This window comes from Strigops habroptila, chromosome 6 (genome assembly GCF_004027225.2).
Source record: "Strigops habroptila isolate Jane chromosome 6, bStrHab1.2.pri, whole genome shotgun sequence".
Classification (NCBI taxonomy): Eukaryota; Metazoa; Chordata; class Aves; order Psittaciformes; family Psittacidae; genus Strigops; species Strigops habroptila.
Genome location: NC_044282.2, coordinates 63546168 through 63559426, shown reverse-complemented (window position 1 = coordinate 63559426; position 13259 = coordinate 63546168). Strand labels below are relative to the sequence as shown.

The window sequence follows — 13259 nt, the reverse complement described above, 5'->3', positions numbered from 1 at the left end:
TCCAAGAGAATTTCAGGAAATGTACTCAACTCCCAGATACTAGTGCTCACTCTCATTATTTCACTCTTCCTTCTTACTTCTCTCTCTACACTCCCTCCAGGTAGGTTCTTTTCTGCCTTGCTGCCTTCCTCATTTCTTTTGCTCTATACAGGGTTTTGTATCACATCAAATGAAAACACAGTACTTAAGACCAAAATTCCCAACTCTCTGAAATTTTAATCAGCTTTAACTGTTTTCCAATTGCATTTTTTTCCCCTCACATCTTGCTTGTCATGATTAGGGGTTTTTTTTTAGAACAGTGTATTTTGTCCCATTCTAAAAGGCAAAAATTATCCCTTCTTTCAATAAGTGGACTCGATTTTGTACAACTGTATTTTATGCATGAAAATATTTCATTTCTGTGGCCTATTACAGTTAAGAAACACTTACCTGGTTCTAGTTTTATTACTTTAATTGCTGCCAGCTCACCCGTGTTCACATTTCGAGCCTACAAAGAAAAAAAATTAAAACAAATTAAATTTAGAGAGCAGAACAGAGCAACCAGCTCTGCATTCTCAACCTTCTCTGACAACACGGAGTCCAAGAGCAACCGAGATACACGAGGGTCTAAAATAGGGAAACTGCTTGTTGGTTTGGGGGGTTTCTTGGTTGTTCGGGTTTGTTTGGGGTTTTTTTAAGCATAAACTACCTTAGGATTTTTCCCCCCCAAATACACCACACATTTGTTTTTTTATTGGGCTTACAGCTTATATTTTCATTAGATAAGCACCACTATTGAGTACTATTATATCCAAAATGCTTATTTAAAATAATCCACATCTGTGCTTAATGACAACAAACCAAACAGCAAGAATTCTGTAGCTAGCATGCTCTTCTCCAACACACGTTTGTAGGAAGCATTCTTCCAACAAAACCTGGATTTATTTTCTAACAACAAAGCAAGTCGTCTCAAAAAACCCCAGCAACAATAACAAAAAACCAAACCAAAACCACAAACTAAAAAAACCCAACCACCACAAAAACACTAGGCAGCTAATTTTTTCAGAGATCTGAAGCTTTAGGCATGCTCAGGAAACCCTACGCTGCCACACAACAGTCCAAAATTATGCAAGTCCTCAGCCACGTTGTACTTCCATACTAAAACCCATAAACAAACCAACCACAGAGATACTGACTGCAAAGCAGTTATAACATACACAGATCTCACAGCAGAGAAGCAATGCCCAGGGTGCATCAAGTGCTGCACCCTGCAGCGTACACGACTGCTTCCAAGACTCCCATGAGAGCAATGCAATGCTTCCTGCTGATGTCACTACATGCCCCTTGGTCCTTGCTCTCCACCAGACACAGCATCCTCCTCTTGCTGCAAGGGGGCAAAGAAAACAAGCCAGCAACAAAGGAGTTAGAAAGCGTTTCCCTGGCATGTGCAGCAGCTCTGTGGCCAACTTCAGCAGCAATTACTCAGCAGCTTAACTGCATTTTGTATGGGGCTCTGTCATGCAAAAGCCTACATTCTACTGAGCAACCAAGGAAGCTAAATTTTTAACAAGCCATTAAAAAGCAATATAAATTATGATATAATGATTCCTCTTCTAGAACCGCTGCATTTGACTACTGACTGAAAACCAGGAAGCCATTTGCCCAGTGCTTTCAGGATACTTCTGTGCCTCTGCACCCAGCTATGGAGAGAGAGCAGCAAAGATGCTCCCCAGCACCAAAGCAGCAGCTCCTGAAGGATCTGCTACAGCCTCTCCTCTCCCAGGGGAGTCTTGGTATCCACTGCACTGTGCTGGACCACCACTGCACTGAATGCTATGCCCACTCTGCCCCCTGCACAGGCCACATAAGGCGAGACCAGTCCTGCATTCGCTTTTTCCCTCATCCACTTTCAAATCAAAAAAGGCCAGAATTACAGAACTTAAAAGATACAGATAGGTGCCCACCCTTTATGCTGCTAATGGTGTCACTTAAGTCACTTTAGGAGCTCTAGGCTCACACCTTTTGTTGACTGGCCTGAGACTCACCAAATACTGTAAGGTACTGATTCTTAACATAGTAGCTGCTTATGAAACCCCGAGTGGAGGGAAAAAACCTCCTAAGACTACAAAAAATAGCCAGCAATACAGTCTGGAAATAAATACAATGTGTATTCCTGTGCTTAGAGATCTACCCAGGTCACTCCTAGCACAGCCTATTTCAAACCTCTCACTGTTCCTTGGTGTGGCAGTGCTCCTCTGCAGTGCTGGGAGTACTGGCATTTGCAAACAATTTTTGCAAATGGCTATGGATAGACCCTGAGACTAGTGGCAATCCTATAAAAGTCATAATCCTACGGACAGATCCTGAGACCAGTGGGAATCCTGTAAAAGTCAAGGAGTCATCCAAACTTGACAAACTGTGGAAAGAACAGTTAAAAACTTAAATTTTCTCTGGCAGCTTTCCCTGTAAGTCATTATTTGCCCACCCCAGTGACAGCAGCAGTGTCTCCACTCGTCACTGTATGGTAGAAGAAAGACACAAAGAACAGCAAAAATAGGAGTTCCTTTTATCTGTACCAGAGAATGAAGGCAACACATGAGAAAGTGGCACCACTGAAGCACAAATTAGGATTTTTATTCCTTATTTCTTTTTCTAGCACATTCTTCCCATAGTGAGAAACAAAAATACGGAGAAGATGTTCATTAATCAAAGGTCAGTATTTTTTAACCTCCAAGACTAATAAGAAAAATTACTGAAGCTTTAATGAAGACCTGAGATCATCAGAGAGTCTTGTTGATACTTATAGACATGATTTGGGTCAATCTGTCCTAGTAAGATAATCAATGAGACACGACTGCAGTGGATATACGTGAGGACATCCTGAGGTTCCTCATCCTGCATGGAGCTGGGATGTGCAAGCCAAGCTGGAAACATCTGACAGGCTTCAGGGACATTGCTAGTCTAGCAAAAAATGTTTGGTAATTTTTTTATTATTTTTAACAATACTGTGCCCAGCTGTCAGGAACTTGTTTCTCTGACTCCGGCTCTATAGGTCACTGCGCTCTGCAGTGCTATGGCAACTAAAGCAAGATAGAAGATGGGTAGGAAGTAGTGACGATTTTGGAGTAAGTCTCATTAAAAGACGTGAGAATACTCACCACAAAGTCTTATGTGGTGGTGATGCCAAGAAACTAACAATAGTAGACAGACAACTCTAAAGATACATCTGGAGCAGGACATACAAGATCCTAGCCAAAGGAATAGAGTCCAAGCAGCAGGCAGCCTTGCCAAACGTGTGCTCTTCACACCTCGCAGCTGATTCAGGCCCCTCCCACCACAAAGGGATTTCATCTTCAATGTCAAGTCAAAAGAACTGTTCAAAATTGTGGGCAGGGAAGAACAAACATTGCGTCTTTTCACCTCCAGCTTAGGCATTTCTTCTTTTCTTCAACAATAGCAGTAGTGGAACTCTTTGGGCAGCTGGCCATTTTCCGTATCAGTACCTGCCTGGGCTCATGAAAGCCAGAAAGGAGGAACAAAACCTGATTTAATGCAGGTCATCAACACCTCCAGGAACAGCAGGCTACCAACTGCTTAAGGGCATGAATTGTTACTTAAGAAAACATGACTTGAAGTTGACAACCAGAGTAAGCTATCACTTTGCATCCTATTCCATGTGGGTTATCAGCATTGAAGGTGTCACAAATAAGAATATGAACTGCCTTTGTTCATCTAAGTATACAAAAAAAAGAGATTATTCCAATTACAGTGACACAAGGGTTCCTTGCAAAGGATAATGATGGGGACTGGGTACCCCTGACAGGTTTTACAAGTTCTCATCCAATACCTTTGAAATCATCAGTTACGAAACAAGCCCACATGAATGAGAGACTGAGAAAGACTGAAGTACTGTATGCTTTTCAACATGTGCTGGAGCCAGCTCTGACTCTGAATTTGAGGGTGCTTGTGTACATGCATTACAATAGCTCAGTATCTTGAGGACACTGCCTTATGCTTTCATTTAGCATAATTACACTAAAGTTGCCAATTACTTATGGGTTTTGAGATTGGAGCATCAATAAAGAGTAGGTGGCTGAAGAACAATTTCAAGCAAGTATTTTTGAGTTGGCAAATGCAACCAAAAATTTCAAAGTGTTATGTAGGAAAATGCACATTCATTTTTGGTTTCCTTTTGCACCTTGCAAGAACCAAGAGTTTTTCCTCCCATCCCTGTTTCCATGAGCAGGAGCTTGCAACCAATTCCTTCAAATGCAGATTTCACTACGTCAATGGGAACGCATTACACAGGTCTTCCAGAAGCAAAGATCAGCCTACAACACCTGCATCTACACATGGTCACTTTATTAAATATGTACAGCATTTATACGATGTTTGTCATTCATACGATGTCTGCTCTGGAAAACCATATAAGAATCCTCATTCTACCAGCAGCTAAAGGAACAATGCTCTTCCAGAGATCCAGATTGCCATATCTGGGGAGGAGTTTAAAAAGAAAATCCACCAACTGCAAAGTCAAGCTGGAGAAGCACTGCCTAATTCAACAGGAAGTAATTATTAGTGTCTCTGTGACAGCAGAAGGAGATCAGATCAAAACACTATATAAAAACCTGCCGCCCACTAGAAATAAGAGCTAAAAAAAAAAAAAAAATCCAGGTTTTGTTCTTACTCTTATACAAAAATCCATTAACCAAAATGCCTCACAATTGGAAAGATCTTATTACTCAGAAACAGAGAAGGAAAGAGCAATGGGTAGGGCAGTACTTGGATGGGCTCTACTAGGAAACACCAGCGGCAAAGCAAGAGATGTGCATGGTATGTCTCTGAAAAGGAGAGGAAAGAATAAAGGGAGGATGAAGGCTGGTATTCAGTACTGCACATTAATGTATGCCCACAACAGCAGATTCATGAGGAGAGCTCTGTGCTGTTGAACCAGTACAGACATAAAATCCAAGAAGGTAAATCTCTTGCCAAGTTTATATTTGTCTTTCAAATGGAAACTAGTAATATAAAGCATACAATGCTGCAACAAAAACCAGGCCAAAAAGCAAATCTAAGACAGTAACAACAGGGCACTTCTGGTTTTGACTACTTTCTATGTGAATTGTTGAACAAAATGTGGAGCACCAATTTCTAAACAAGTTGCTACTCATGGGATAACTGGTCCCAGGGCACAGATAGGCTTCCTGAACTCCATTCTTCAGGAAAAATGCACCCAAATGGCTTCCCAATTCCTTTGCTTCCAGCCCTACAGTCCTCCCCTTCAGCCTCTCTCAAACCCACACAACTGCCCCAGGAGCAGATTCAACTCCTCAAGCCAGCAGAAACCCACCTGCCTCCTTTTTTTAGCTTAGTTTTCTGCCAGGAGAACCAGCCACACCTGCCCAGGCACCACACTGAGAGCTAACACCAGGTAAGCAGAAATGGAGCCAGGAGCAGCGTAGGAAATCATCCCTCTCTGGCAACAGTGAGCTCTTACACCAGTTCAGCTCATCCTACAAAGTCAAGGCTGTACTTAACAGGAATTGAACTACTAAGAATTATGCTAAAAACAATAAGGTTCCACATTCTGGTAGGAGGCACGATACCAAAACCCAACAGAGCTACAATTTTAGAAAGCAATGCTTTGATAAAGGTGATGTCAAACAAAAGATCTGAAACGAAGGCAAACAAAACTCTCTACACAAGGCATGGATTATTGGTTAAGGAAACCACAGTCACAGAAACTACGCCCTATAGTACTTACTCGGCACAGAAAAAATGGGATCGCAAAACAACCACCCCTCTCTGCCTGCCTGACAAGCTTCAAAAGACAATTAAAGCTCAAATTACAGCCTTCAAAACATAGACATTTATTCCTAGAAAAGTCAAATGGAGCTTCAACAGCTGTAAGGTCAATCAAGTAGAAAGGATGACTAAAATGCCTATGAAAAAGCACAAAACTAAAAGGCACAGTTTCAGTATTTCAGAAGCAGCAAAGCTGTAGAAGAACTGATGCCTTACTGGATCACCCCAGGAAAGAGGAGAGCAAGGACACTGACACGGAGAGGAGAGATTTGTGCTGAGGACTCTGCAAAATGGGAGTTCATCAAAATTCAGGTTCATCTGTTCTGGACACATCCTCTTCCAGCAACACACAGAAGCACTATCAGAAACCAGACACTGGAACAAGGATGACAGCAGTAGCAGTCACCACATGCTCCCCAAAGATGCCCACAGAATCTGAGAGCTTCAGTGAAGCAGTTGAGCTGGTGGGTACATGACTTCCCTCACCAAAACCAACTCACAAGCCAAAGGGCTGGGGAGCAGAAAAATCAAGCTTTTTCTTTTTAAAAATGAGACCTCAAGCAAAGTGCCCCCTACAGAATCCTGCGTGTTCATTTGTCAACTGTCTGAAACCATAAATGACAAAAAGACCTGAAATAAGGCAGACGTGGTGCAACAGATCTTTGCAGGAACTGATTATCTCACTAATTATCACAACTATTTTAACTTCAGTAAAGGAGAAAGGAAAAGGAGGCCTTTCTTTTAGAGAGATGCTGAAAAACTTCTAAGGGGTCAACCTACACTAGATGAATGACCTGTGAGATGGTCAAGGAAGTTCAACCTTTGTTAAACCAAAGCAATGCTTTCCACCACCACCCCCCCAAGATATGCTGTGATATAAATTAATTATATGAACAAGAGAAATGGACCTACAATCACCTCAGACTACACTTCAAATCTATGTGCAGCTACCGCCAAAACCAAAGGTATTTGGATGGGACCAAACAGGAAAATTATAGCATTATATTGTCTCTGTCAGAATACTGCATGCAGCACTTGTAACCCAAACCCTAAAAGAACAGCATAAATCACAGACGGCCTGGCACTGGGGATGATTAGAATGGCAATTTCACACCAAGAAACACAAAAGTCCTTCTAAATGAGAGATGGAGTAAACACAGAGCAAACTACATTAAGCAACCACCTCATTTAACTCTAGGAGCATTTCCTGAAACTGAACAGGACAGGGCAGTGTCTCTCTTTCACAAACAAACAAACATAACTCTTCTACACTTTGCTGACCACCCTACACAATTAAATTCTTTACAACAGTGAAATACAGAAACACAAAGGCAGAAGTGACTTGTACTACAGCAGAACTAGTTTTCACCCTTTCTAGTGAGTGTTCTTTCGGAAAAAATATTTGACAGAAACAGTAGGTGAAATTCAAGAATTTTCCTGACATGTCACTGCACTTTTGGTATTAGTCTCTAAACTAGACTTCAGATGAAGCTAAATTACTTGACAAGTAAATTTACTGAGACAGAAGACAAACCCATACAAATGAAAACACAATATGCAACACTCAAGAGTACTCAACTCAAAAGAAAACACTATTAGTAAATTGTCTGTGTTTTGTTACAGATGCACCAACCATCTGACAAATAGTAACTCCATCTCCCCATTCACTTAAGCAGCATTCAGAGGAGACATCTCTGGACATAGGAACAGATTTTAAGTCCTGTGTTTTACTTAAACTTCCAATAAGAACTTTGTAACACAGATTCACTGGAAAAAAAAAGTAATTTAAAAACCCAAACACTATCTCTCTTTCATATCCTCACTGGAAATAGCATTATGTCCACTGATCATGTCTCTGGGATACATCAAGAACTAAATAACTCAGATAACACTTCATCTCCTACAACCAGTTTGCACTGGTGCTAGTTAGAATAGACACATTATTATTGACTGTGCATATTCAATAGAGAGCTAATGGCATGAACAAGTTACCCATTACCTTTCTTGTGATGAATTCATTATCGTCTTCTCCAAGGCCTCTTTGAAAGCCAAATTTGGGTGGAAAGGCAGATATTTATAAAGTGTTAGCTCAAGCCAAAAATCCATACTTGCAGTGCTCTAGCACATTTCCAGGTACCAGCAAACAGCAGGACTCACAGCAGCAGGGCTCTATGCATCTGACCCATATCCTCTTCCCTTTGAGTCTCTCCGGTTCAGTCCACACCATGGGCTCTTACTTCAAACCAAAAAATCTTCAGTGAAGACTCTGCCTCTTTTACTTATTTTTATATAATTCATTTTTTTTCAAATTAATCAAACATGTGTCCTGTTGTAGTTCAACTAAAACAGAGCAAGGAGGAAGATGCCAGCCTGCTTGGCTTTCAGCTCTTCAACGCTTTGCCAGGAAAGCAGGTTACAGGAAGGTCAGAATTTAGCAAGAATGTCAACATAACAAGACTGTCATCTTATTAAGGTAATAATCCCTACTAACAGCAGAAACACCTCCGAAAATGGCTCTCCCTGCTAAGGGGGGGAAATTACGATTTGCAAAGAATAGTTTGAAGCTGCCCTGGTACATCCAGTGCCTGGATCCGCTCTGCTGAAATCCCGTCACTGATGAGCACCATCACCACACGGTTAATCTCAACCTCACACTACTTTTTCATCAACCACAAAGTTCACCTACAGATGACAGGATGGAGCAAATGAAAGAGGCTTTAGGAAACCCCTCACAAATTTAAGATAAAGCCTTAGTAAGCTCACGTATGGATGACACTTAGGACTATATTACTTCCTCTTTGTCACATTAAAAGTAAATAGCTTTCATTATTACTTTTGGGCTACTTTCATGCTCCACTTTGAAGGCTTCTTGGGCAAGGCCTTTGCTCACTCAATATGAAACAGACAATAATCAACCCAGGAGAAAAGCACATCTTATTTTCCATACATTGTCCATGACCTGATCAGAAAGCACTTACTTCTCTCTTATTTAGAAGTAAGTAATTACAATACCAGCCTAGTGTATCCTGGTCCTGATATATCCCCTTCTAACCCAGCTGTCGAGAGGAGAGAACTTCTGTGCCTCAAACAAAAGGCACAAGCAGTGCCAAACACTGGCTACTCACAGAGCACCGAATTGAAGGCTACTGCAATATAAGTTCCATAATCATCAAGAAAACCTTGACAAATCCAATGAAACTTAACAAGTTTCATATGCCTAGTGGAATTGCAAATGTAAATATTCATTCTATGGTCAGAGGTAACATCCTCAAAATTAAACTGTAAACACAGATTACTTGGCTGATTCATATCCATCAAAATAATGCAGAGAGCACTGAAAAAAATCTGATTGATGAGATATCGCAGAGTCAATATGCCAGTTAAAAACTGCAACGGAAATAGAGCTGAGCACATTAAGAGAACAGCTTGCAGGAAACAAAACCCAAAAAACCAGAGCATAAGGCAAGTAGAGTCGGATAATTAAAATCAACACAGCACACAAATAATCAGAGAAAGCTGGCAATGTGAAACCAGCACAAAGCCCCCTTTCAATTAAACTATTAATAATGCAGGGAGTTAAGAACACTAAGAACACAGTAACAAGAGGATTTAGGTCCTGAAACTTTCATAACATTTAAGTGAGCCAAGATTAAAACAAAATCACCCCAACCCAAACAAGACTTCATTCTAGGCACACTCACCTAGTCGAAGACAGCATCAGCGCAAGTTCTGTGTGCCTCAAACTGTGGAATGACTCTAAATGTTTCCCTACAGTCCTGCCTACAACACAAGTTTTCTTAAACACACACACACGCCCATTCTGTGATGACAAAACCAGACCAGAAGACACTTGGAAAGCACAAGGTTAAAGTGATGCTTCCAACAGGCTGCATGCAATGAACTTCCGATCTCCCCTCTGCTCTGTCACCAAATACTTGTGGGTACCTAAGGGACAGGCTGTCACATCCCATCAGGCAAGAGTTCACCTGGATGGAAACACAAATAGCAACATATCCTGCAGAGCAGAGAAAAATGCCAGAATATGCTACAGAGCCCAAAAAGCCAAACTTACATTCAGCTGCTGATGCTTTAGTTTTGCTTTTGCTACATTTCTGAAGTTAGGGCAGGATGATGAAAGACTCTTATCTTAAAGATATCTTTCCTGACTCCCTAGTTTGCCTGGTCAGCCTCACGTTTTACAGAGACACAAAATGTTGGTATTTTCACCCAAGACAGCGACGGGGGCAGTAGCCGGGATCAACACCCCTGCTTGCTTTCAGGCACACGATTTCAAGTGACATTTGGGCTGGAAACGAGCGAGCAAGCGTGCGACTCCCGCACCCCTAAAGGTCGGTCTGGAGACGAGCCGACCCCAAGGCCCCGCCCGTGAAGCGGACGCCCGAACCTGCACCCAACAGCGGCAAGAACCGACTCCCGGGGCGGCTGCACGGCCGCAGGAACCGGAGAGCGTCGCGGTCCCGCACCGCCAGCGGGGCCCGAGGGTCGGCCCCTCGCACGGGTCGGCCAGGCCAGCGCAGGGAGAGGCGCGGGGAGCGGGGCCCCTCCAGAAGGGCACCGGGGGCGGCCAGATCGGGCGCCAGCAGGACTGGGACGGGTGTGACAGGGCAGACTCCGCTAGAACCGGGGGGACGAGCGACGACCGCGCTGCCCGCAACGGCAAGAGAACGGGGGGGTGGGAAAGGGGAAACGTCGATTGGCAACAGGAGCCCCTCTCAGATTTTGGAGGGGGAGGCCGACCCGGTTGCTGGCAACGGGACCCACCGGGGTGGGAGCGGGGGGAGAGGCGGCACCGCCGCGCCGGCCCGCGGTGCTGCGCCTACCTTGTAGACGTCGCCGTAGGTGCCGCTGCCGATGCGCTGGATGAGCTCGAAGTCCTCCTGAGGGTTGCGCCGGGACAGGTCACACACCCGCCCGCCGCCTCCACTCATGGTGCCGGGGGAGGCCCCGCTCGGCCGCGGCCCCCCGGGGCCGGGGGAGGAGAGCGGGGAGGAGGGAACGCGACACCGGAGCGCTCACCGCCTCCCCCCGGCCCGCTCCGGCAACATGGCGCCGCGCCGCCGCACTGCGCAAGCGCACAGCGCTCCTCCCCGCCCCGCTCCCCCGCCACCACCCTTACGCATGCGCAGGCCGGCACCAGGCGGGGCGGGCTCCAGTGCGCATGCGCCGCTGGCCGCTCTGCTCCGCGCGGGGTCCGGCGGCGCGGGGGGTCCCGCACGGTTTGCCCCGCCCCCGGCACGATGCTCCGCCCCCTGGCAGGATGCCCCGCCCCCCAGCACGATGCTCCGCCCCCATGCATGATGCTCCGCCCCCCGGCACGATGCTCCGCCCCGGCCCGCTCAGGGGTTCCCGCGGCCGTGCGGGGCTGTGGCACGTCTCGGGGCCAGCACTCGCTACCGACTACTGGTATGTAACCGACCCGCGGCAGCACCGGCAGCGCTTCCGAGGGCGCCCAGCGGCCGCCCCTGCCACTTCCCCAGTTCTCCTCCGGCTGGTCTTCGTCACGGACGTACTCCTGCCTCGACAGCCTCGTCCTCGGGGGTGAGCGGCGTTGCCGGCTCGGGGACGGCCCGGTACAGCCCCTGTGCGTGCAGCCGGTGATCCAAAAAACCTAATCGGTGCACGTTCACTGGAATCTCCCCTCAAAAGACAGCGCCCGAGCCTGCAGCGGGCAGACCCCAGAGCCAGCCCCTTGGCACAGGAACTGCCATCCGTCCATCCATCCATCCATCCATCCATCCATCCCCGGAGCCCATGCATGCACCCACAAAATTCACCAGCCCCTCTGCATGCATCTGGGGGCCCCTGCAGTGCCCAGAGCCCAAGGACAGCCCCTCCATGCTGTCCCACCTCCCCTGCTGCCCAGCCCCTGGTCTCTGGCTTGGGACAGGGTGCTCCCCACACCTCAGTGATGGGAATCCAGCGCTCCCTACCCCAGTGCACAAAACTGGGAACTCAGTGGGATCCCAGCTTTGCCAGCTTCTGTGGGAGTTCCTGGGGCCTTTGCCAGCTCTTGTAGGGGAACCACATGCTATGGATGTCCCCACATCTGCACCATGCTGTGTACCTGCCAGTCTCCCACCACCAATGGCACAGCATCTATGTGCACCCATCCAACACACTCAGGCTGGGAAACCTCTTCCCCTCATCTACGGGACTGTTTCTCCTTATTCTGTGACTTTTGGAGCGTTGTGCATCCCCCCCAGATGAAGTGTGCACCCTCCCCACTCTTATACCGGTGCTGCCAGTCCCACTCCCATTTGCACATGGGTTTCCAGCATGGAGGAGGCATGTGGGGTGCTGGCCTCCATCCCCAGCCGTGCCCCCCACCCTCTTCTCTGTTCAGGGAACAAGCACCAGATGGCTGTGGGAACCCTTCTCCCCAGGCCAGGTTGGACGGAGCTTGGAGCAACCTGCTCTAGTGGAAGGTGTCCCTGCCCATGGCAGGGGGTTGGAACTATATGAGCTTTAAGGTCCCTTCCAACCCAAACCATTCTTGGGCTCTGTGCTGGTGAACAAGGCACAGCTTTTTGCACCACACTCCTGCTGCCCATGACTGATGGGTGAAATAAAAACAGTGGGACGAGGGGTGACTTTGGGCTCAAAGATGCACCGTCTGCTTGCCGCCCTGTCTGCCTTGACAAGGGTGTTGGCACTGGGGACACTCCTCTCCACTGAGAGGGTGTGTGGGGATGAGGAGCTGGGCATGGCCTCATTTCAGTGTGTGATTATCAGAGCAGAGAATGAGCTGAGGGGGTTGAGCTCTGGCAAGCGTAGCAGTGATGGCTGTGGAATTGTGTAGTGTCTGTCAGCGCATTTATCCCTCTAGTCACCCTGGGCCATGCATCCCTGTCCTTGGCTTCATTTTTACAACCTTTGTTCTCACAAGTAAAACGGTCTCAAACCTGCCAAACTCGGATTCAGGCCGCTGTGATTTTTCCTGGCACGTGATTGAGGTTTTTGGGACGTGCTGTGCTGCTTTCTGCTATGGAAGAGCTGGGACAGGCAGCAGGTATAGTTAGCTGGACAGGCCTGCCACAAATGCTCCAAGAGCCAATCCAAGGGGACTAGGCTCTGTGACAAGTTCAGGAGTAGCAATAGCTCTGGATGAGTTATGGAAGGAAACGACAGGGAGTTTGAGCTCTGTCCGGAAAGGCTGACAGACATCCTGCTGGGGAACACCGATAACCTCGTCACCCACCTGCTCTTGCTTCTCAGTCATCATTTTTATCTCATTAAAGAGGAAATGGGTTATAGTTATTCCCATGCTATGTACTTGCCAAGTTCTGCTTGGATAGAAATGGTTATGAATGAAGAGTTATTTTTCCCCTTAAATCCTGCTTTCTACCCACGGCAGCTGCCTGCGCTTCCTCTGTTCTTACAAAAACACCCATGAGTTTCTTCAGGAGTGTCTATGTCCCTTGTCCTTGGTAAGAGAGACAGATGGAGCTGAGAGA

The 13259-nt window shown here is 46.4% G+C and overlaps 1 protein-coding gene across 17 annotated transcripts in view; it reads right to left on the bottom strand.

Annotated features, from left to right (window-relative positions):
* MAP4K3 (mitogen-activated protein kinase kinase kinase kinase 3) overlaps nt 1–10868 on the bottom strand; it is a 79377-nt gene extending 68509 nt beyond the window's left edge. For 3 of the 17 annotated variants that reach the window (XM_030490704.1, XM_030490708.1, XM_032920031.1), the window contains exons 1-2: nt 10626–10868; nt 430–487 (exon numbers count right to left, since the gene is read on the bottom strand). In XM_030490704.1, coding sequence (XP_030346564.1) covers nt 430–487; nt 10626–10733 — 166 coding nt within the window. In that variant the 5' untranslated portion in view covers nt 10734–10868. Of the gene's footprint in view, nt 1–429; nt 488–3137; nt 3802–9599; nt 9771–9856; nt 10313–10625 lie in introns of those variants that run through there. The other 14 variants (XM_030490706.1, XM_030490703.1, XM_030490700.1 and 11 more) reach the window with 11 other exon arrangements.
* Nucleotides 10869–13259: the final 2391 nt, after the last annotated feature.